Genomic DNA, 25,046 nt, shown 5'->3' with positions numbered 1-25,046 from the left:
CCTGCTGTCTCTGCTTCTCCGTGCTTCCGTCCAAGTGGTCTGCAGGCTCCACTCCCTTGTCATCTACCCAGGGGGAAAGAGGGGCAAGCCGATGAACCAAGAGGTCTCAGAAAAGGAGCTGTCTAGGAGTCTGGGAGCCCGTGACTAGTTGTCTCCACGAAGCTGTAGGGTCAGGGGCAGCAGCAGGGCTCAAGAGCCTCCAGCTAGGTTTCCTTGCTCTGGTGTGTACACACAGTGCTTTGCACCTCAGTAGCTTTAACTCTTCTGTCTATAAAGTGTGCTAACAGTACAGTCCCCTGATCTGACATCAGCACGAGAACTGGTTTTCGGGGCGTAGGGTTGAGAGTTGGAGGAACAGGGAGGAGGCTGGTAATCTCTGAGCATTATCTACGTCTGGAGGAGAAAGGCTGTTCATGGGAGGATGGGTTTTCTTACTCCCACTCCCCTAGGGCTCTGTATCCACCAGGGGGTTATCTGAGCTGTGTGAGCAGTAGGCAAAGGCTGGGACTCCCAAGGAGGTGACACACACAGGGAGTGTGCCGTTAGGATAGCAGGGGTCTCAGCACCATGTGGAAAACCCAGCTATCTACTCCAGCAATTTACAACCCGGATCCTGGGCTCCCTGGGACCCCAGCGGGGAGAACAGAAGGCTGCTTGTGAACTCTGTTTGATATTTCATAACGACTCCTTCCTCAGGCAGTGCGTTCAGTTGCTTTGCAGTCAGGTCCAATCACATTTACTAGGCAAAGGCAACACTCATGCTTAGGGAAGACAATGAGCGCACAAAGAAATGCTTGGCTTGGGAAAAAAACCAACAACCTCCCGTCAACTTTCAAGTCATGGGTCTGTTGGATGGGCAATAACCGACGGGGATCCTTGAGGGAGAGGGGACTAGTGATGTCTCCTCTCATTAAAGCCCCTCATCTTCTAGCTAAGGGGAAGAATCCTCCATGAAAAAACCCCTTCCTCCCGCATATCTTGCTGATAAGCTAAGGAAGGGTCTTTTTAGGCATCTCTGTGATGATATGTTCTAGCTCTGAGGACTGGGCAGTATTGCCTGTGGCTGGTCAGCCATGGCGGGGTGGTTGAGGTAGCTGTCCTGGTCCCATGGGGGGACCAGGTTTGGGAGAGCTGCCAATGCTATCTATATGCTATCTGTATGCTGTCTATATGCTGCCAATATGCTGTCTGTATGCTGTCTGTATGCTGTCTGTATGCTGTCTATATGCTGCCAATACGCTGTCTGTATGCTGTCTGTATGCAGTCTGTATGCTGTCTATATGCTGCCAATATGCTGTCTATATGCTGTCTGTATGCAGTCTGTATGCTGTGTGTATGCTGTGTGTATGCTGTCGTCTGTATGCTGTCTGTATGCTATCTATATGGTGTCTGTATGCTGTCTGTATGCTGTCTGTAAGCTTAGGCTGCTTCTTGTTCTAGGATCTGGATGTTCTAGGCTCTTCTCTGGTTGCTCAAAAGGGTCGATCGAGCCCATTCTTCACAGGCGCAGAAGCCTGAGTCAGATCAAATTTGTTGGCTAACCAGATCTAGAGCTGAAGGGAGGTTAAGGAGGCGCTGTCAGGGGGAGTTTCTGCTGGCTATGCAGCCTTACCTCTGTGGCCTTCTGTGGCGGGGGCAGGAGAGAAACAGAACGGAGCTTCCCAGAGGCCTGGCTGCATTTGCAGACCAGCCCTGAATACTGTCCTATATAAATCCTATCAACTTGGAGAGATCTAGAAGCACCTGGGAGGCAAAGCCATGGGTGTGCCTGCTCTAGATTGGGTTGACCGAGGTGGGACGTCCCATCCTCACGTGGGAGGATTCCATGGGCTGGGTTACCAGACTGAATAGAGAAGAAGTGTGTGTGTGTGTGTGTGTGTGTGTGTGTTTCTTGACTATGGCCATGATGTGACCAGCAACCTCACACTATGAGTCAAAGCAAACTGCTCCTTCCGTAACTTGTTTTGGTCACAGCGACAGGAGAAGGAACAAACAGGGCTAATGCGGCATGTGACGACAGATGGCCGCAGCAGAAGTCCCAGGTGGGTGGGGGACTCGGGCATCAATCTGAACTTGGGTTCTGCCTCAGCATAGCCTAGCCCGAGTCTGATCCTTTTATTCAGGAAAATTAAAAAGCATTAAATAAATACCCAGGCTTGTGAAAGGGCCTTTATTTTTCCACAATCCCTGGGACTGTGAAGCTGAGACCCAGTTTCTAGAAAAGTACTACAAAAACTCATATTACCTTTGTGAGAAGCAATTAAAATCGATTTCTCTCCTTCTGAAGCTCCCGTTTCACTCACAAAAGAAACTAGCTCCTGTCTAAAATACGAATTATTCACTGGAAATTTGTCTCAGGCTACATCCTCAGCAAATACAGACTAGTGTGGGGGAGGCTGATGAGAGAGTGCTTTGTCGTCCCTGAGAGATGAGACCTGTACCCTGCTGCCAGGAAGGAATGCACCAGGGGAGAGTGAAATGGAAGAGTCTGGAAGTCCTGCACAGCTGTTCTGTGGTTGGCAAAGGGGTTACCCTATAAGGCACAGGTGGGACTCTTGAGTTAGGTGAGTTAGCTAAAGCCCATTGCAATGTGGAACCTTGGTTCTGGGGTCCAAGGACACTCCCATCTGGAGGCACCCACAGTCTAGGCCTGAACACAAGAAGGTTAGAGAACCTTCCCGGGTCAATTATGAATAGAAAGAGATAGGGCGTGGGAGTGAAGACCCAGACAGGAAGGAGGGCCTTGTGATAGCCATGGACCACACGGTTTGGAGCCCCTCTCCTCCATCACCTCCTGGCGGGTGGGGCTGAGAGCAGGTAGGTGGGGAACTTCTAATGGAAGAACACATGACGCTAAAGCGGAGATGGGAAGGGTGGGGGTGGGTGGGTGTGCTTAGGCCCAGGATAGCACAACCCCCAGACTCCAGTGGGTACATGGGGAGGGGTCTTATATTCTTCCTCTGCCTCCATCCTCAGAGTAACAGTGGCGGGACAGCTGTCCACATGCAGGGATGACGGTGGCAGGGTCCTCTGACCGACTCCTCCCTAGCTTCCTGTCAACCGTGGACCACCAGAGATCTACTCTTTCTTGATGTTAGTTTCAACTCAGCCCAAGTTCAGAACCAGGCCAGAAGACACCATGACATGCATCAAGCTCAGGTAGTCATCTTATAAATCAATTCATTCCACATCCACCAAGCTCTCTGTCCCCTCCACAGCATCCCAAAGATCTGCAGCATCTGTGTCACTTGGTACGGGGGAGCCTGTATATGAGTGAGGCAGATCCCCCGCTCCAGACACGGAGGGAAAGCAGACTCTCCTACCACGAGGCCTTAGCTGATGCTTGCCCACTCACACCGCCTCTCCTGAGGGAAACACAGCCCAGACAGCCCTGGGATAGTCACCAGGGAAGGCGCTGCTGAGGGAGGAAGACTATATTTCTATCGAGTGCTCTTAGCCCCAGGCCCTGGAAGGGCCCCCATGCCATCCCGGACAGGTCATACATACACTTGGGCTTGCGAAGGGGCGCTGGGTGCACCTCTGCGGTGATGGTCTTGGGCAGAATGAGCTGTTCCTTTGAGCCCCAGTCTTCTTCCCACTGTTTCTTAAACTTCTCTTCCTCCTCCGAGATCCTGAAGTGAGACCCCCCCCCCACACACACACCTGTGATTGGTGGCAGAACTTTCAGGGGCTCACTTGTTGCTGCCAGAGGACACCAACCAGTTCGGGAAGGGAGGGTTCACGGCTCTAGCCCAGGCTAGGACACCGCTGCAGTGGGGTGGCTAAGCTGAGTGTGCACACAGCCTCGGCAATACGCTCTGGTGCTCTGGTTGCGCCGAGACCAAAGACTTGGTTAGAATTAAAGAGGAGGGGTCTTGAGAAAAGCAGATTCCCGGCAGCATCAGCAGGGTCTGCAGTGGCTTGCCACACTCCCATGCGCACGTGTCGGTCCAGGGCTAAGAGCAGGCTGAGCCCTGAACTGAACTATGTTCTACCTTGTGGGGAACAAAAGCTTCAGGCTGTGCCTTGCCCTGAGCGAGTCCATTAGGCAAAGCAACATTTGTCTCTGTTTTGAGTAAAAAACGCAGCGGTGGGATGACTCGGCAATGTGTTTGTGCTTGTAGACACTACCATGTGTCCGGGGCCATCCGTGGTAGCTCCTCCTAAGAGTAAAGAGGTACCACCCAGAAACTTACTAAAGTAGGCTGGGAACATATGGGTACGTGGGTGTATAGAGTGAGCCCCGAAACTCGCCCAGCATACTAAAAGAGTGAATGGAGCAACATCCCAACCTGGACCCCATAAAGAGAAGGGCATGTGACATTGTAATGGCGACAATCCCATTCCCTGGTCTTCAGACCATCCAGCGTATATCAATGACTGACATGCATTGAGGGACTGACAGCCAGGCAATTCCCACCTGTCTCCTGGGGCTTCTGCTCCTACATCACCATGAGGCATATACTATATTGTATGGGTGTAATAAAAGTAACTATGGTCACAAGAAAAGAGGGAGATTGGAACTGTTGGGTGGATATAAGCCAAGGAAGTGAATGCAGTTTGTGGATTTTGCGTGATTCTGTCATGGAATGACAGATGTGTTCATATTTCTAACTTCATGCCCTCAGCACACGCAGCCATGGGCACTCAAGTTGGGCCCCACAACTCACTGCTCCATCTCCTTCCGGTATCTCTCATTCTCCTCAGCGGCCTTCTGGGCGATATCCTTTCTCCTCCTGAAACACAGATAGAGGTTTGCCTGCGTGAGTCTCTGCACAGAGAGCTAATTCTCTGTGCCTGACTTCTGATCTGAGAGACAGTTTTAATCGTTCTCTGCTGTCAATCTTCCAAAAATGTTGGAACCGTGGGTGTGGTTCTGTGAAGTCTAGGCCCTGTGGTCCTGGGTAATTTTATCTGGGGCTGCTGGGCAGGGATTCAGTGGCACAGGACTAGCTCCTATGCAAAGATAAAGCTCACCAGGCTAATTCTGTGATGGAGGAGATGGAGTGGCCTTCTCTTCCCTTTTCCAAACATTTAGTAAGCACCCAAAATGTGTCAGAGTTGGTAGGTTGACAGTGGTTTGACTTATGAGTTGATTATCCAGTTGATTTTCTCAGTCTGCTGCTTCAAACATGCAGGGGTGGGGCTTATCACCACAGTTAGGGGCCCCCAGGGTGACTGCCAGGCTCCTGTCCTAGACTGTTTCCTCCCAGCCTGGCCTCCTATGATTCTGGACATAGGCAGAACTTCAGAGACTCAGCTTTCTCGCCTATAATGGGTTGGTGCTACCTCCCTCCCAGGGATACCTTGGGAGCTAAACTAGCAACAACAACAAAGTCCTGGATACAATGAGACACAACAGGCAGGCATGTGCTCACTATGGCTGGCCTGAGCCTGTCTTGTATAGCACTGGTCTGGTCTGGGATGTGGGCCCCAGCTGGCCACTCACTGGCGCTCCATCTCCTGCTGCTCCTGGAGGATCTTGTTGGACTCCATGGCCAGCCGCTTCTGCATGAGGAGCTCCTGCCGCTGCAGCTCACGCTGCCGAGCCTCCTCCAGCCGTTCCCGGTCTGTCATGAACAGCTCCCGGCCCTGTCAGGGGTGGGAAAGGGAGCTCAGGCCCTGGAGAATCTAGCCATCGTCAGCTACAGAGTTGGTCAGGGGTCACGGGGGTCGGGGGTTGGGGGTGGGGAAGGGTCAGGGCATCGCCGCCTTCTGGACTCACAGCTCCAGCAACAATGGAGATGGTCAGGCTGCGGCTGCTCTTCAGGATATTCACAGCCTGTGGAGGGAGGCAGGGGGATGGTCAGTCGGGGCCTGCCACTCAGATTGGAGCAGTGCAGGCCAAGAGCAGGAGGGTCTCAGGCAGTGTGGCACTGGCTGGAAGAAGTGTGTGGAGAAGAGATACAGCACGTAAGGACGTTAGGTCTCACCTCCTTGTGGTCCAGGTTGGTGAAGTCGATACCATTGACTTCCACAATTTGGTCTCCTGTCTAGGGGAGAAAGAGAAAAGGGTCAGTGTGTATGTGTAGGTGAGTGTGTGTGTGCCTGTCTGTCTGTCTGTCTGTCTGTCTGTCTAATCCCCACATTCATCTACAGGAAGGTCTCTTGGCCTGCTAAACATATAGGCCAGTGGTCACACCGCCACATTCTTTTCCCAGAGAACAGACTAGGCGGCAAGCTCTGGGGGAGGGGAGGCGCAAGGCTCATCCTGGCACCCCTCCATCCCATAATGGTCTTATTGGCTATCAACTATCATACTATTAGAAGTTAATTATCTCTTGCTAAGTTATAATATTTCCTTTACAAGGTTTAGTTAATGGACACAGGTGGCTTGGGACTTCCCATATCGCACAGGCTATGCTGGAGCCTCAGTTTAGTAACAGTCACGGCTGACGTTTGTTGATCAATGTTATGTGCCTGGCGTAGATCCAGCCTGAATAAATTAAGCTAACTTAATTTATACAACAACTCTAGAAGGAAGGTTCTAGAATTCTGTAGGTGAGGAATTTGTCTCAAGAAGTGATTAAGAGTCCTAACTCTGAGGGGACACCATAGGATTGGATTGGCATGGTACCAGCCCCAACTTCTAGGTGCATAGCTTTAAGAGAAACAATGGCTGGTCTTCATTTCCTCAGCATGGAGTAACATTAGTACCTATTCTTCAGAGCTGTGGCAGGGCTTAGAATGCAGAATATCGACTCTGATTATTATCACTACAAACTTACAACCACTGGCTGCCAGAGCTGAAGACAGCCTGCTACCGAGGAATCTAATTCCACTTCTCCACAGTGTTCTCCCATTAGAGACCACTAGGGAGTCACCAGCTAGTGCTGGCCAGGAAAAGGCTATGTGAGAAGATACAGCATCTGTCAGTGTGTGACCTCCCGCCCCCATCCCTCTCCCATCCCGGCACTTACCTCTAACCCCACCTCTGCAGACAGGGAGCCAGGCTTCACGTGGCTGACGAAGATGCCGGGCTTCTGGATGGGGCCACTGGAGATGCTGTGGGAGGCAGAGATGTGGGTGAAGCTCTGCCTTTGTGGCTTGTCCCCTGAAGCTCTCTCTGTTCATTCTCAATGACCAGCCTGTAGCCTTCTGTCTAGATGGCCAGACCTCAGGATACAGGCCACCCATACTCAAGGCCTAAGGCCCTCTGTCTCTACCCTCCTTTCCAGTCTAATTTCCACCACTGCCCCAGGCAGAAACTCCTTGTGATTTCATCTCCTCAGCCCCTCCCACAACATACTACACATGCTTTTTGCTTTCTTTCCAGAATTTTCCTGTTCATTCCTATAAGATTTTCTCCAGAACCCAATTAAGCTATGTGCCCCCAAGGTTACTAGTGCTTCTAAATTATAAATGGCAAGGATGGCTCTTGTGATGTAATTTCCTCTCCTGGGTCTGTGGCAGACATCAGTAATCAATCATAGCACTCTTTTCCACCCAGCGGGGTACCAGCTTAGAACCTTTCACAGACGTATACTCCTGGATGCCACTGTTAACTGTTGAGAGGAAACATATTTACCACCCTTGATGGAGGGTGAGGGTGTAGCTCTGCCAGTGTCTTTATCACACAACATTGTAGCTATCTGTGTGGTTAACTTGTATATTAGGTAACATTGTAACTGTCTGCATGATTAACTTGTATATTAGGTAACATTGAAACTATCTGTGTAGTTAACTTCTATATTATGCAACATTGTAACTAACTATCGGAGGGGTTAACGCCTATGTTAGGCTGGCATCTTCCAGAAAGAAGGGAGTTGAAATTTTATTTTTATTTTTATTTTTTTTGAGATGGGTCTCATTTAGCTCAGACTAAAACCAAGTACTACAATGTAGTCAAGGCTAACCTTGGGTGCCTGGTCTTCCTGCCTCCATTTTTCAAGTGCTAGATTTACAGGTGTGCACTGCCACGCTCAGTTTATACAGTGCTAACTACTGACACCAGGCCTTGGTGCATGCTTGACAAGCACTGACCAGCTAAGCTATAGCCTCATACCCAAGGACAGACATTAAAAGTCATTTATGGAGACAGGAGTGGTGGTCCACACCTTTAATCTCTTTAAGCACTTCGGATGTAGAAGCTGACAGATCTCTGTGAGTTTGAGGCCAGCCAGGGCTGCACAGTGAGGCCCTGTCTCAAAAGCAAAGCAAAGCAAAGCAAAGCAAAGCAAAGCAAAGCAAAGCAAAGCAAAGCAAAGCAAAGCAAAGCAAAGCAAAGCAAAGCAAAGCAAAGCAAAGCAAAGCAAAGCAAAGCAAAGCAAAGCAAAGCAAAGCAAAGCAAAGCAAAACAAAGCAAAGCAAAACAAAACAAATAATTTTGGGTGATGGAAAGATGGCTTATCAGTTAAGATCACTTGATACTCATGAAGAGAAGTCTGGAGTTTGGTTCCCAGCACCCAAATCAGGCAGCACACAGCCAGCTGTAACTCCAGCACCAGAGGATCCAATGCCCTCTGCTGGCCCCTGTGGGCACTCAAGTCCACAAACACGCGCGTGCGCACACACACACACACACACACACACACACACACAGGCATACAAACATGCACACTCACATGCATGCACACATACATGTACACACATATACATGTAAATAAAATTTTTTAAATTAAAAAATTATAAAAGTGTTAAATGAAAATGAAAATAAATAATAAGAACAACTTAACTAATAATAACTAACATTTACCAGCTGCTCACTACTTGCTGGGTGTGGAACATGCCACTTTGTTTTCTTTCTAACAGCACAGTGACAGACTATCATCCCTTCTGGGTATTTAGAGAAAGAGACGGAAGCTCAGTCACTGCTCCAAGTCTGAGGTCTGGTAGGGTTGGAACAGATCTCCCAGCAACTGTAACACCTGCATCTCAAGAAGACCACTGCACACAGCTCAAAACTCCTAAGCGTGGTTGCTTATTGTTTTGTTTTATGAGACAGGGTCTAGTGACCCAAGGCTTGCCTCAGAGCTCCATTTGATGGTGCTAGAGTTACAGGCATTACTGGCCTCTCTTATGGGAAGGTTTCCAGAGCCATTGGAGGGGGGGGGCAAGAGAACTATGGCAGACGCCTAGCTGGAGAATACACTTTTGCAGTGATGGAAGGGCTGGTATAGAATGGAGTTCCATCTCTGGCTCTCAACTTCCGCATCGTCACCAGGGCCCGAGGCCCATAGCCAGTGGACAAGAGTCCTCAGGAGCAGTGGCGAGGAGAGGGAGAGAAAATGCTGGGGAGCCTGGGGTCTGCCAGCTGTCACTGAGCTCCGGGCGTGCCTGCTACCTACCTGCAGCCCAGGCCCCGAGAGCCTACGAGACTGAGAAACACCTTCTTCTCCTTGGTTGTTCGATTGCCAGGTGAGCCCAAGCCACCTCGCACACCCTGGAGGAGAGACAAAATCAGGTTGCTGGGTCTACATGCATTCAAGTGATCTTTTGAGCTTGAGACCTCCAGATTAAGTACCTGCTATTCACAGAGGCCCGAGACATCCTTGGGGTGTGGGTCCGAAGACCTACCATGCCATAGGGGTGTGTCAGGTACTCTAGCGGCTGATGGGAACATTCTAGAGACATTCCCTAGAGCCATCCATCCTTCAAGGCCAGCTGCCCAACCCCCATGGCAGGTTGTCTCTTACCCCAGATTCCGACACGAACTGATCCACATACTGCCATTTGAGGGGCTCCTCAGGAGAGCTGAGGAGAAAGCAAAAGAAAAGATGGAGCCGGAAAACACACTCCACAGAGCTGGGGTCTATGTCGCTTCACCTCCCCAGCCCAGGAGCAATTCAAGCTTGGGGCCTTTGGGGTGGGGCAGGGCGGGGCAGATCCCAGGACTCTTGGCCTATGGGAGACTCACAGCTAGGCCTGCTTACCTCTTCACAGGGATCAGGCCGATGTCTGTGGGGAAGAAACGCAGGTTAGGGAAGCTCCCATGCCCTTGGGGTCGGGGCCACCTCCCACCCTCCCTGTCACAAAGCGCCCTTCCTATCCGCCTCACTCACGTCTCACTTTGATGGACACGGTCTTCTTGGTGCGGATCAGGTTGATGACCTCCTCATGGGTACAGGAAGAGATGGAATAGCCGTTGATCCGGACAATCTCATCCCCTACCTTGGCAGAGAGAATTGAGACAGGCATGGGGGGAGAATGCCCAGCAGGGGAGCATGCCCACTCCCAGATGCTCCCAGCCCCAGAAGGGGCTATCACTGAGCAAAAGCTGTAATCTGTGCTTTAGTACCGTGTCGTAGCCAAACTACCCCCTGCCCCCACAGCGGCAGGCAATACTTTTCAGTTCCAGGATGGAGAAAGAAAGATCTGGGGTGGGGAGAGACATGCAGTTAGTGGGTAATAGAGCTGAGGCAGGACTTGGGACTTTGTCCCCATCTCTGTCACCCCACTGAGGTACAATCAGGTCCTGGAATCCAAGGTCCCTGTTTGACATTTGTCCCTCTCTGTCCTAGAAGCAGGATTCTGTCTCTGTCGATTACCAACAGGCACTGTGAGCCGAAATGGAGACCCATGACACTTGACCCAAGCTCGTATCACTGATACAAACATACAATCTTTTTTGTTCCATCCTATGGAAACTCAATGAAGTTAAACTGGCGTCTGAATCTTGATTCTGGGATCAGGCAAAGAACAGAGAATGAACACAGGGCTCTGCGCTCTGTTCTCCTGGACTCAAATCCTTTTTAAATTCTTGTTAGTTATGTGACATGAGTCAAAGCACTTGGATTCTCTGGATCATAGTTTCTTTCACATACAAAACAGGGAACACCATGGAGCTGTTGAGGATTAAACAAACATATGTGTAAGTGTGTAAGGCCAGCCAGTATGGGGCCCACAGCAGGTTTGTAATAAATGGTTGTTATTATAAAGGAGTCCTATAGAGCCAGTTGTTAAGAGGCAGAGCATGATGAGACTGCCCCCTGCTGGCCATCTCTGTTGCCTCTGCCAAAAAGCAGACTGATCTTTGGACATCAACATCTCCTGAGAGAAGATGGGGGGGGAGGGGTGCTGAGGTAGGAATGGGCAAGAAACAGGGTAGGGTTGCAAGGCAATGGTGTATTGCCCAAGGACGTGGAGGCAGTGACTGCCACACGGGAACAGAGCTCAGGGGTCATGCAGACGGAGGCTGTGACTTTCCCTGAAACCCCATGGTTTTTGGAGAAGGGTTGGTACATGTGGGGGCCTCAGGCTAGACTCTGAGGGCACACGGTCTCCAGGTAAGTTCCCAGCCTACAATCTACCATTACCTCTAATTACCACCAGGAAAGGGCGTGCCCCTCTGTCTGGGACACAAAAACCCATTTTATCAGCATTCTGATAGGAGGGCTCACCAAAGAACTTGCTACATTTCTGGGGACACTGACTTCAAAGAGAACATCTGCATAGCTTCCTGAACTTAATTTCTTTTTAACAACTCCAGAGGGCAGGAATTTGTGTTTCTGCTCTGCATAGAACCCACCAAAAAGGCCTTTATGTAGGGACTGCTGTGGCACTGTGAAGAGACAGGGCATGGGGGAGGGGAGTGATTTGTTCAAAGTCACCCAGTGAGCTGGGATGTGTCCTCAGGTCTCCTGACAGACAACATGTGTTGGCTCTTGGGCGTCTGGAAAAGGAAGGCATGGGCCAAGCCCGCCTGCGGTTGGTTCCTTGTGTGTTGTCTGCTATGGAGTCCTGCCACTTGTTCAGAGCCCTAGAGTTCCACAAGAAGGCAGGGATTCCTCTGCACCTCTTATAGCAGGGACAGGGAAGGCAGGCAGGATCATTTTCTACACAAGTAAGCAGCCAGTTGCATACTTACATGAATAAGGGACACACTTAATCATAAAGAAGGAATTGAAAACAAAACAAAACAAAACAAAAACAAAAAAGCTTAAGTATCCAGGAGGGGACAGGAGCAGTGTGACTGATGTCCCAGGACTAGGACCTGTTGGAGGAGGGGTCAATCCCCTGCAAGGCCCGCAGCAGCATCTCAGGGCAAATCCCTCTTGACTTCTAGACTCTTCTCTGTGCTGTCCCCCAGCACAAGAAACTTGAACCCTGGTTTGGTCAACGGATGAAGGCCATTTTCTCCTAGCTCCTCCTGAGTGGAGTTCCCTGTATTGTTACTACAGGAACTTGCCCAGGACCCTAGTCAGAGTGACTCCCCCATGGCCCCTGGATAGGGTTGCAGGATCAACTTCCCTCTCCCTCCTTGCTGTACACAGAACCCTGCAAAAGAGCCTTTGTGACAATCTGAGGGACAGTGGAACAAAGAGGAGATGGGCCCCACAGTCCCAGAAAGGGGGGCGGTGCTATTTCATAAGCCTGGGAAGCGGGTGGGAAGGTGGATGTCCAGGTTTCCTGGGTGTGCCCTGATGCCCTCCTTCTTGGCGCTCTGCAGGGAAGCGTTTGTCCTCAGAGGAGAGCTTGCGCTGGAAAAAAGGGGGACTCAGCTGTCCCCAAGAGGGGGGCTCATTATGCTCTCCTCTGGCCGTGTTTCTGGGCTGGAAAATGTGCCACCAAGGGAAGGAACAATGAGGGGGCTGAAATTTCAGATGCCATCAGCAGCCCTGAGACAGGGATTGCGAACAAAGCCCTGACTGTCAGCTTGCTGTCCCCACCCCTCCTCCTTGCTCTCACACCATTAGCTCTAAAGCCCCCTGAAGCCCCTGGCTTGTCCCTGCGATGGGGTTGTTGATAACAAGATCTCTGGAAGTCTCTTTACCTGGATAGACAAAAGCAGCTCTCAGACCCGGAGGCCTGCCTGTCCCTGCTCAGACACAGAAGTGTGGGGACTGCAAGGGAAAAGCCTGGGGCGCTGACGTGGCTGCCCATTGGCCTCTGTACCTCTATGAATACTCTAAAATGGGGCTGGTTCATCTGATGTGTACTGACTGGTTGGAGGTGGTCACCAATTCCCTGCTCTGTGTGGACCTGTCAGTCTCACAGCCCTGGTGTAGCAGGAAACTGTGGTGACTGTCACATTCACTCCCGTGTTGTTCCTGGCTTTATAGAGGGGAAAGGCGAGGTCCAAGGCCAGGTCACTCCACTAAAGTCTCACAACTCAAGCAAGGCAAGGCCAGGAGCTGAATGGATGGTCCAGAGACGGGGCCTCTGCTCTTACACATCACAGTACATTAGAGGAAAAGGTGGCTGTGCCACGCTGCAGGTGCCTGCCTTAGCCCTGCCCCGCCTTCAGGAAGTAGGGAATTGGGGAGGGCCTCAGTGGCAGTAGCAAGAGGCAGCATCAGGTTCCCGGGTCTTGACCCAAGAAAGCAGGCAAGGGCTGGATAGAGTTTAGTGGTGGAATGTTTATGTGTGAGGGTAGACACAGAGACAGACACGAGGCTACACACTCCAGACACACAGTTTAGTTGTGGAGTGTTTGCTTAGTATGTGTGAGGACAGGGATACACACACACACACACACACACACACACACACACACACACAGGAGAGAGAGAGAGTTTTCCTGTATTCTGAAGGCTTCCAAACACTCCCTTCCTTCCCCAAAGGCTTGAGAAAATGGGTGTCCACCTTGGACCACACAGTGGATCAGGAGCAGACAGACATTTGAGACCCTGGCCACATTCTACTGTCTCTGTTGACTGACCTGCAGCCCGACGCTGTCTGCCTGGCCACCTTTGATGAGGTGAGAGATGAAGAGTCCACAGCCGAATTCCAGGCCTCCACGCACGCTGAGGCCGAGGCCTTCTGGGTGCAGACGGTCCAAGCGTACCTCCTTCAGTTTCCTGTTACAGTGATGGGGGTGGGGGCAGTTGGTGATGGCCCAGCCCAGGCATGAGGGCTAGCACTGCGTACCCAGGCTGGCCCCTCCCAGGTCTAGCCTTTGGCCTGGGAACTCAACGCACCTGGAGCGCCGGGGTGTCAACTGGTCATACTCCACCTGGTGCTTGAGTGGGATTAGGGGTCGGATGGCATCAAACAGCGGCAGGCGGTTGGGCTCATTGATGACCAATTTCAGGTCTCCTACGAGCACGGCCACATCCATGGTCCTTTGGAGATGTCAGAGGGTGGGTGGGTGTTTGGGGCAATGATCAGCTGGCTGTGATCTTGGTCCCACCCCCTGCACTTCTGGGCTTTAACAGAGTTTATAAACACACACTGAATGGATCTAAAGCAAGTTGGATAACCAGGGACAGCAGATGAAGGGGCCGGCTTTCTTGTTCTGTCCTAACAGACATATTCTGCTGACCCTATCTGGGTAGCTACCCCATCAGCCTGGAAGCATCCTGGCTGGAGCTGTTGATTAAACATACACTGAAGCTGTGAGTAAGTCAAAGCAGCGATGCACGTGTTCTCAGGAGCACATGGAGTCTCAGGACATCACCTGCTCTGGACTCCTGTGGCACAGATGGCCTGCCTGGGCTTGGTGACACAGACACACACTTACTGGTGATACATCCGCAGCACATCGTAAAGATAGTCCTTCTCTGCGTCATTTTCAATTAGAAAATCCACCTGTAAAAAAAAAAAAACAATCCAATGAGCAGAGTTAAAGCTTCAGGTCCCTTGTGTACCCAGCATGCCCACGGCAGGCCTGGGGAAGAGAGGTCACGGTTCAGAATGCCACAGCAGCTCCCGAGGCTAAGGATGGGAAGAGGAAAAGCAGGCACCAAACATGGAATGTCAGAGCTGTATACAACACCCCCAGGCGAGGTGACAGAGGCACACACAGGTTGAACACATATGTGCACACATGGACCCCCATTCAACACTGACATGCTCCCACGTTGCTGCTGCCTCACTCACGGCTGTGTCACCTGTGCCAGGAAGAAGCCTACAGTCTCACCTGATAGTGGCTGTAGTGGTGGATAAAGGCTTTGAGGAAGGATTTGGGCCACGCGCTCAGATAGCACATCCCACCCAGCAGAAGCACCCTATCACCAAATCTCTCTGTGCTGCCTATGCACCTGACTCTGGCCTGGCCTGGCCTGGAGTTCTGTCCACTAGTCAGCCTCCTGGCCACTCCTCCATCCCCAGTGTCCCCCCCAGGGGGAGGATTAGGTTACATCATTCCAGCCTTTGCTGACGTCAATAGCTAGGACTCCGAGGTCATGTGCAGGAGCTGTTTCATTGTCCCCTCTGTCCCTGGAGAGCTGGGGAGCTGGAGACCTAAGAGTCCCAAATTCTGTACTTTGGGAAAGTTCAGGGCAACTCTCGAAGAATTGCATCCTTGGCTTTCTCTTTAGCCCAAAACTAGGCAGCGAGGCAAGGCAGGCTCATTATCATTGTGGTCCCAGTCTCTGCCCTTCCCAGGAGAAGCTGTAATCTTGTGCCTACCTAGAGCTTGGGGCGAGGACATGCCTTCTGTACAGGTACCTTAAGGACTTTGGAAGACCCCAGAGAGTCTGTCTGTCCCAATGTAGAGAGGACCTTGAGGCCCAGCCCTGGGGACGTTGGATCTGGGCAGGGAATGCACATTTCCAGTTTCAGTTTAGAAATCCTCTTCCTCCTGTATCTACCTGAGTACAGGAGGAAGCAGAAGGCTGTGCTCCAGCCTGAGCTCTGAGGGCTTGAAGCGTGTGTGGCAGTGACCCTTGGAGCTCCCACAACTGCATCCTCTCTCTTTACTGTACAAAGTTCCCAGCAGCTAAGAGATGGGGTAAGGGCATCGCAGAAGGTACTAAATCACCCAGGACCGGTGCCAGCGAAGTCTTCATATATAAAATCATGTGAGTTGAGTGCTTCTTAGTTTCTTGGTGCATGTAAACTCAAAGCCAAGGGGTGGAGATGTAGCTCAGTGTGAGAGAGCTTGACTGTCACTCAAGAGGCTCTAGAGGTAATCATCATCATTGGAAACCTCTTCTCCTGATTTGTTCAAGTCCTTGTCCTAGGCTGCCTCTCTACGGCTGTGAGCATCTTCTTTTAGCTCCCCACACGAGCCAGACTCCCCACAGCCCCAGGCTTAGGCAGATGCTGCTTCCTCCTTTACTTGCATGGCTGGCTTCTTTCCCACGGACCTTCTTTAATAACCAACCTCCTCCAACCTCTGGGAAATATCTGTTCTGCTGGGGCATTACTGTAACTTAAGGTTTGCAACGTTTTGGAATTTGTCTTAATGAAGAAAAGGTGTAGGTCAACTCCGGTCCGCAGTCCTCATGACTGATGAAGAAGAAATACTCAATAAATAAGCCTTGGGTGGATTTATTAGTACTCTGCTTCATGGTCTGGCCATACCCTTCAGGAATAAGAGCCACAGGGTCAGAAGGGGTGGTGAATGCTCTTTCAGTGCTCCCAGGAGCTCCTCTGGTGACATTTGTCCAGCCCTGTGTGACCCTTATCCTTATACCACAATCAGGGAGTATGGCAGAGGTGACCCAAGGCCACAGCCACCAAGAAGAGCTGGGACCTGAACCCAGGTCTGATGCCCAGCCCATTCTCCTGCTGTTGTGTCATGTCTAGTGAGGCTTTGACTTTCCAGGACGACACACCCAAGTCCCCTTTAGAACCCAACATCCAACCCTCTGCCATAGAGACATCTTTAATCCTTACCTCTCTCCTCTCCACTCGTGTGTGTGTGTGTGTGTGTGTGTGTGTGTGTGCATGTGCGTGTCTGTGTCTATGTGTTAAGACAAGGTCTTACTTATGTAGCCCTGACTGGCCTGAAACTTAATGTTTTGAGTTTGAGCTAGCCTCAAACTCAGAAATCTGCCTGCCTCTGTTTTCTGGATGCTGGGATTAAACGTGTGCACCACCACATCTGACTATCTGCACTGTTATGGGGGGGGGAGGCTGAGCTCAGCAGTGAAGTGCTTGCTGGCATATACGAGGCTCTAGGTTTGATACACAGGATGCCCACTCCCACTCAACGACATACACCTACCACTTTACCCGGTCCATAGTGAGAACACCTTTTAAGAGATGCTCTGACCCCGGTAGTTCTGCTCTTCAGTGGGAACATAACATGCTGTCTGTTGAGCTGGAGAGAGAGGGAGCATCTTGTCTAATTCTAGCCATGGGTGGGGACTGAAGGACAAGGACAGGAGAGGGTCTGAGCTCTAGAGAATCGCATCTGCTCTGTGCTTAGGCTAAAGCTGCAAGGGGCCATCCTCACGGACGACATCAACACCCACTGACTGGAGACTAGAACACCGGGAGGAGGGAACCAGAGAGGACTTGGCAACTTTAGGGCTCAGGATTCTATTTTTCTGCCTTCCTAGAGTCACCCAGAGATGGTCTTCCTAGAAAGCAGCTTGTTCCTGGGGCCCGGGGCTTGTGAGCAGCTCTTAAATGTTGAGTCTGCATCCAGGGCCCCCCACCCATAAGTCACACTTGACCTGTCCACTTCAGAGGGAGTCTGCAGACCCGGTTCTGCATTGCCAGAAAGCTCACACCAACCCTGTCTGGATTAATCCACTTCTGCAGAGCCATCTCCATATCCTGTGTAGAGCTCAGGCTGTAGCTAGACAAACATTTCCCTGGACACAACAGACCCTTCCCAGTCGACAGCACCCCACCAACCCCAAGTCCTGCTTTGTTCTGTTTTTTGTTTTGTTTTGTTTTCTTTGAGACAGGGTTTCTCTGGGTAGCCCTGGCTGTCTTGGAACTCACTCTGTAGACCAGGCTGGCCTCCAGCTCACAGAGATCCACCTGCCTGCTGCTGCCTCCAGAGTGCTGGGATTAAAGGCGTGCGCCATCACCCGGCAGCAGCAGCCTCTCTTGTAAGGTCTAACTTGCCCTTTCAGCACCATATACCAAGGAGGCAGTGGTGCTTAGCTTGGATACCCTGAGGTAGGCATGTGAAGGCGAATGGTGGGGGGCTTCACAAACAGAGGGACCGTTCTCACCCCAGAAACGTCTCCAAGGAGACTCGAGGAGACAGTCCAGCTTTGTTCCCTCAGTCTGCAAACTTCCAAGGGCACAAGAGAAAGAAATATGGAAGTCTCTGGAAGTCGGGCTGTGAGGTAACAGTGTACCATCACTTAAACTGCCTTTAAGGGTGTTTGGTGGATGGCTCCGTGGTTCAGAGCACTGGGGATTCTTTCAGAGGACGTGAATTTAAATCCCAGCACCCGCATGGCAGTTCACATCTGTCTGTAAGTCCACTTCCGGGGAATCCGACACCCTCACACAGACATGCAGGTAAAACACCAACACACATGAAATAAAAATAAAATAAAAACATGATTTTCCAATTTGATAGAACTGTCTCCTCCTGGAATTCTTCCAAATGCCACTTCAAAAATTAGCTTTATGAGGCCCCGCTCCAGGCACTGTGAGTAATTCTAGGAACATAAAAAGTACCCAGGACATAATAGGTCTCAGCATTTCATTTCTCCCCTCCCCTCCCCTGTGTCGATGATCTGTTTCCCCGTGGTTCCCAGAGCACATGCCATGGACGCAGATGCGCACTCCTGAGGTCTGCTGAATCAGGACTGAACTCCATCTGCTTGTCTCTGGCGCTTTCCCTCCTTCCTGCTGCAGTCTTGGGTCGCCATCCTGTATCACAGCACACAGGTGTCTGCAACAGCCTTGTGTCTGCTTCCTCCTTGCAGAAGAGCCGGTCTTAGACTCAGCCAAGGCAGCCTGCTCTGCCTCCTCCCATGGAACCCTGTCTTCCTTCCTCCTCCTCTAAGGAGGTCCAGCCTAAAGCCCCCTTCCCAGTCCCTGGTCTAGGTCTCACTCATCCTAACTCTGCTCACCGATCTACAAGCTTACCCTGCCATCAAACCCAGGAGATAGATCGTATTATCCCCATTTCACAGATGAGAAAACGGAGGCCAAGAGATGAGATGATCTGAGACTCTAGTCTAAGCTTGCCAGCTCTAAAAGCCCGTCTATCACACAGTATCCACTTCCTGTGTATCCCTTTGGGTTTCTTAGTTCAATATGCCTTATTGAGCACCTATTGTATGCAAGATGCCAACCCTCTTTCTCTAACTACATTTAGTAAGTTTACTCTTCTCTAGGCTCCCAGGTGCTGCAGGAAGCAGAAACCCCCAAACAGAGCTCATGGTGCACAGGAGCTGTTTGGAGGTCTCACCCACACCACCACCCACATCTCCGCCGAGTACTAATGGTCTCCCTCTGATGCATAGGATGTACTATGCTCTGGGCACCTCTCTCCCTCTGTGCTCAGCCCCTTGCCTGTGACACTGAGGAGAATGTAGGTTTGGCCTTGGTGGCCTTTCAGTCTCATGTCCTGGGGCTTGTCCACAGGGCCTGACTTGTTCCATCTCATACAATTCCACCTCGTGGGCAAACCTCTCAGGAGAGGAAGAAAGGGGGTGGCAATCAATTAAATAATTCATGCTGCACACTGCGTGCTCCTTGAGCTGCTAGGGGGATTACACGGGGAATGGGGTGGACAGTGGGTGTGGCTTCCAACCTCAGGCCCAGCCCAGCCTCCTCCCAGCCCTTGTTCTGGGGGCTTTGCCTGGCCTCCCATGCCTTCTGGCTCACGGCTGTGTTCAGCTGGTGGAAGATACAAGCAGGGGACGAGCAATGTGAGGAGAGAGGAGTGTGCCTTGGTCCCTGAGGGCTACTTTCAGCAGCACAAGCTGCTCAGATACAGTTGCCCTTCCCTGCAAGTCCCCCAGGCTGGAGGCCTGTTTCCGGCTGCAGCCCTGCCTGCCTGAGGTAAGCTTAGCATTTTCCAGGATGGTGCCCGGACCCTGAAAATTTGTCTCCAGTGTTTCTTCATCATGGCCACACCTTCCATCAGTTCCTATGTGCTCTTTGTCCCCATCTCTGCCTTGGTCCCTCAAGTTGTATTAGCTTTTCTGTCTTTACTCTCTCGTCTACTCCACACCTGTGTGAGCCACAGAGACTGGAATGTAAGCACGAAGGGCGACCAGCAAAGCCCTCCTGGACTGTCTGCTTCTCCCCTGCCTCAGTTTCCTGTGTGTAAAATAGCCACATATTCCCAGTTTTTAAGGGGAAACAAAAAGGATTTCCGATGGGGAATAATGGCGAACCCCCTAATCTCTGCACTCAGGAGGCAGAGGCAGGCGGATCTCTGTGAATTCAAGTCAGCCTGGTCTACAGAGAGAGTTCTAGAACAGCCAGGGCTACACAGAGAAACCCTGTCTCAAAAAAACAAAGCAAAACAAAACAAAATAAAAAAAACAAACAAAAAAGAATTTCATCTTATGAAGGATAATTGTTTTCATCTTTAATGAAAGTGGGTTAATATAGGAAGAGTTCAGTGCCTAGAAAGCAGGCAGTCATATGTTTATTAAATAAAACTAGGTAAGACAAGAAGATGGAAGATTTATACTCTCTGAGCTGCCAGCTGTTTGCCCTTCACGGGGTGGGGGTGGGGGTAGGGGTGGGGGTGGGGAGATGGGGGGGTGTGGGGCAGGTGGGGTGAAGGGCCAGCCTTCCTTCCACACAGTAAACACCTCAGCTTGCTGTGAACCCTCGTTTTACTATCTTCTGTTCTAATTTCACTTATGTTGCTGTGATGAAAACATCCCAGTGACCAAAAGCAACTTAAGGGAGGAAAGGGTTAATTTGGCTCACGTGCATGACTGTGGGGAGTGGAAGAAGCCACTAAAATTGCATCCCACACGAATTGGGCTGAGAAAATACACATTCCCAATGCTTGCTCTCACATGCTCCTGTGTTGTCTTCATTCTCTCATACCGTGGAGACCCTCCTGCCCAGGGAATGGTGCCACCCAAGGTGGGCAAGTCTTCTACCTCAACTAACAAGCCCACCCACTCAGTTCCTCCGTGGAGATTTTCTTTCCAGGTGATTTCAGGCTGAGGCAAGTTGACATTTAAAACAAAAGGAAACATCGTCCATCTTTAAAAAAAAAAATCAAAACAAAACCAAAACCTAACACTATGGAAGTGTGGGTGACATGTGAAACACTGTTTACATTTCATGTATACAACTAGGAGCGTTTGGGGGTGATAACACTCCTGTGAGACCTTCACCTCCAAGGTCAAGGACATAGCCTTCATCTTGTCTGGAGTCTCATCTTAGTGGTGCAGGACTGTTGTCCCAGATACTTCCGGGTGCTGCAGATTCAAGTCCCACATGGGCTAGAGAGAGTTCAAGGCCAACCTAGGCAACTTAGTGAGGTCCTGTAAAAAGTACACACACCACATGGTATGCGTCTACAGGCCTAGAACCTAGGAGGCAGAAGAAGGATTAGAAGCTCAAGGTCTGTCCCTTGACGGGCAGTGAGTTCAAGGCCAGCTCAAAACAAAACTAGAGTGAAAGGGGTCTGAGGGTGGCTCAGCTGGGCGTGTGGGAGTGAGGTCTCAAGTGCCAGGCCAGGCCAGGCCTCCCCTCGCACCTCTGTGACCTGGTGGTCCTCTTGCTTTCCCCTCCAACCTGAGCTTCTGGTGATATCCTGGATCTTCCCCATATCTTTACTCCCCTGGGTGACCATATCCATCCGGGGTTTTATGTACCTGTCACCCCAAGAATGCTCCCCTCTCGCCTCCCACAGTCCTCTCCATCAGTAGTAGCCATAAGCAGCGTGCCTCAAATTCCACACATCCCAAAGGGACTCAGGTTGGCTCTGTCCTTACCCCCTGCACATCCACAGCCTAACAGGTCCCCTCCCAACCTTAATTAACAGGCAAGACACTCGGTCCCAAATCCCACTGGGTAAAATCCTCTTTCCACACCAGGAGCCACAGGGCCAATCCTGTTCAAATAGAAACCATTCTCACTTAGCTGAGCCTGTGGAACTCTGAAGAAAACCCCAAGTCATTACGGTGAGCGCCTCCCCGGCTTACCCCCCTCCCCACCGCTCTCCCTCTCCACTCTGCAGCTCCGCCCAGAGCCCCGCCTGCTCTTCTGAAGCACTGCGGGCAGATGCTCCCCTCTCTGCACCTGCCATTGCTCCTTCCTCCGAGGCCACCACATGACACCTTCCTCTTTTTCTAGGTTCAAATGTCACCTCTTTAGAGAGGCCTTCCTGCCTACCTAGCACACCATCTGTTGGTCTCTGTGCCCTCACAGGGCTACTGTTGTCCCAGCATTCAGCACAGCACCCCATCATAAGATACTGTTAGTTTCCTTAGTAACTGTCTTCCCCACCAGGGCATGCCCCTGATGATTGGCAAGGCTTTGGTCTGCTCCTTGGTGCCTGAACTCTGTCTGGCATAGATTCGGAGGCCAGAGAGTGTTTATTACACACACACATGAATGAATGAGTGAATGAATGAATGAGTGAATGAATGAATGAGTGAATGAATACATAGCAAATGTATCTAGAAGGGAGGAGCTCCTCCGCTCTCATTGCTCCACCCCTCCCTGCTTGACTGGCCGGGGCAGGGTACACCAGAGCTGCTCATAAATGTGTGTTTGCTGCAGAGGCAATAAATGTGTTCTGAGCAAATGAATAACCAGGTTTCTGCATGGCAGCTGGGAACAAAGGGGCTGCTTTGAGAAGCTGGTGCTCCACTCAGCTCCAGGGAGAGACCTTAGTCCCCGGCCATCCTGACCTGGCCTTTCCAACTCAAGGCTGTTCCCTCCAACTGGGAAGGAAAGTTCGTGCTTTAAGTGCTGTTGACTGCTTTGGGACCAGGACCGACCAAGAACTGGAGCAAACCTTTATAGTAACACGTGCAGACTTTGGCTGGGGATCAGAGCACCCACACTCTAATTCCTACCTAACCCTGTCTCTCACACACAGCACAGCCCCGTCACAGTGAAGGAGACAAAAGCTCAGAGATGGAATGGCTTGCTTAAGGTCAGTGAGTGGCAGAGATGAGAGTTGACCCTCAGTGTTGGATTCTCTAAGAGCCCAACTTACATCACACACACACACACACACAGACACACACACACAGACACACACACAGACACATACACACAGAGACATACACACAGACACATACACACAGACACCCACACAGAGACACACACACAGACACATACACACAGACACTAACACACAGAGACACACACACAGACACACACACATACAGACACACACACACACAGACACACACACAGACACACAGACACATACACAGACACATACACAGACACACACAGAGATATACACACAGACACATACACACAGACACTAATACACAGAGACACAGACACACACATACAGACACACACAGACACACACACACACAGACACACACACAGACACACAGAGAATACACACAGACACAGACACACAGACACAGACACACACACAGACACACACAGACACACACACACACAGACACATACACAGACACACACAGACACACACAGACACAGACACACATACACAGAGACACACATACAGACACATGCAGACACACACACACACGCAGATCTTATTCAGCCTTCATGATAATGTCATTAGTTAAACAATATGCCTAATTCACAAACTTGGGACCTGAGTCACAGAGAGGTCACTCAGTATCAGCCATGACAACACATTACCTTAAACACTACCTCTAGCAACTAAAGATTTAGATCGTAAACTTCTGCTTAGGAGTGAATTTCCCCAGAAGCACTCAGGAAGGAGGTCTTTAGAGCGCGCCATAGAAAGCTGTAAGTTTCAGCCAGCTTGCTGGCCTCTCGACCTCATTTTCCCTCTCAGTTCCCGGATGATCCCCAGCACGAGAGAGGAAGACTGTTGCTGTGTCTGAGACTGCAGGGCACAAAGTCCAGCCCAGGCCGTGCTTACAAGGATGCCTGCCCTGCCTGTGACATGGGAACATTAATAGGTAATGACTGAGGAGGAGCCGGGACACGGAAACGCGGAGGCCTGGAGTCCTCTAGAACCAGGAGAGGAAGAACAGAGGTGAATGTAGAGTCAAGTCAGACACCAGGGACCCTGCAGGTGACTCTCTCCAAAGAGCTACAGTGCAGGTAACTCCACTGCAAGACACTGAAAGAGAAGCCGGCTTTACGTGACTCCCAGCCCAAGGCCAGGAAAGAGAAATTTAAGCTCAGACAGGAGACGGGAGCCTTTAAAGTGGGTTGACTGAAATCGACACTCAGCAAATGTTAACTGCAGCTGGGCTGTCTCCCCTCCCCACTCCCTACCCTGACACACACGTCCCCAGGGGGCTCAAGGTGCATCACTGAACACACATTCAACAGCCCCCCACTCCTGCGGGACTTTCAGCCCTTCTCATGGCTGGGGGTGGGGGCAGGGACATCTTGGCCTTGTGTTTAGGAAGCTCCCACCCCTACGGCCCCTAGCAAACCTTGATCCCAATGCTCTGTGCCCACGGCCTGCTTCCCATCTACACGGTAGGCCATGTGAGGGTGCTGGGTCTGACACAAAGTGGGTGAGGGCTCAGAACATGTTACATGAATGACTGGCTGATCTCTGACATTAGGCCAAAGCTCTTGGTCTGTAGCCTCTGTGGTCCCACAGTGACTGGCCTCTGGGCATCACTGGGCCTCTAGGTGGAAGGGAGGAGAGGGGATGGGTACCCAAACTGTACTTTAGGCATTCTGTCCCCTCACACTGGTATCAAGTGTCAGGGCATGTATACAGCTCCCTTCCCTGAGCAGGGCCTCTGAGGAGCTGCTGACACTGGTTTTACCCCTATCTGGGGCCTGCTAGGAGGCCACCACTGGGACTCCTGTCCTTTAGCGGCCTTCTGTGGCCTCCATAGACCCTGTAGTCTGGGAAACCCATTAGGAAATTTCTGGTTCCATTCAAGGTCTTGGAGGACTTTGAAGAACCAATGTGACCTCTCATTGAGACTTATCCAGGGAGGTAAGATTCTACCTGAGGGGTCTGTCAGACCAAAGCCGGGTGCTTCACGCCCTAGCCCCTCCTTGATCCTTCCACATGAAGATAAACCACCCCTCAGCACAGTTGGCTTTTCTGTCCAGTTCCCAGCCCCTGAAGGGCCAAAGGAAAGGGAGAGGGCATTTTCTGGAGAGGGTCAATTTAGTAAGCCTTATACCTGGGCTTCCTAGTGTTCCTGTCCAGCTTTGCTGGGACACTTTCAGAAGTCCCAGTGTGACCAAGACCCTCAGACAAGGGAGAGGGCTCTTGTCCAGCTCTCACCCACCCGGACCAGGGACTCCACAGTTGCCCATCGCGCAGGGTACCTCTCAGCTCTGACCTTGTGTCGGAATTCTCGGGCCACCTTCCGGTCCAT

At 51.2% G+C, this 25,046-nt stretch overlaps 1 protein-coding gene across 1 annotated transcript in view; it reads right to left on the bottom strand.

Moving 5' to 3' along the window:
• Ush1c (USH1 protein network component harmonin) overlaps nucleotides 1–25,046 on the bottom strand; it is a 45,806-nt gene extending 20,760 nt beyond the window's left edge. The window contains exons 1-14 of the mRNA XM_052193160.1: nucleotides 24,957–25,046; nucleotides 14,402–14,469; nucleotides 13,860–14,003; nucleotides 13,601–13,739; nucleotides 10,002–10,110; nucleotides 9,873–9,897; nucleotides 9,636–9,693; nucleotides 9,288–9,382; nucleotides 6,921–7,005; nucleotides 5,934–5,993; nucleotides 5,726–5,782; nucleotides 5,450–5,592; nucleotides 4,671–4,736; nucleotides 3,508–3,632 (exon numbers count right to left, since the gene is read on the bottom strand). Coding sequence (XP_052049120.1) covers nucleotides 3,508–3,632; nucleotides 4,671–4,736; nucleotides 5,450–5,592; nucleotides 5,726–5,782; nucleotides 5,934–5,993; nucleotides 6,921–7,005; nucleotides 9,288–9,382; nucleotides 9,636–9,693; nucleotides 9,873–9,897; nucleotides 10,002–10,110; nucleotides 13,601–13,739; nucleotides 13,860–14,003; nucleotides 14,402–14,469; nucleotides 24,957–25,046 — 1,264 coding nt within the window. The remainder of the gene's footprint in view (nucleotides 1–3,507; nucleotides 3,633–4,670; nucleotides 4,737–5,449; nucleotides 5,593–5,725; nucleotides 5,783–5,933; nucleotides 5,994–6,920; nucleotides 7,006–9,287; nucleotides 9,383–9,635; nucleotides 9,694–9,872; nucleotides 9,898–10,001; nucleotides 10,111–13,600; nucleotides 13,740–13,859; nucleotides 14,004–14,401; nucleotides 14,470–24,956) is intronic.

This window comes from Apodemus sylvaticus, chromosome 1, assembly GCF_947179515.1.
Source record: "Apodemus sylvaticus chromosome 1, mApoSyl1.1, whole genome shotgun sequence".
NCBI classification, from domain to species: Eukaryota; Metazoa; Chordata; class Mammalia; order Rodentia; family Muridae; genus Apodemus; species Apodemus sylvaticus.
The sequence above is the reverse complement of the archived record's forward strand: the minus strand, read 5'-3'. Positions and strand labels throughout refer to the sequence as shown.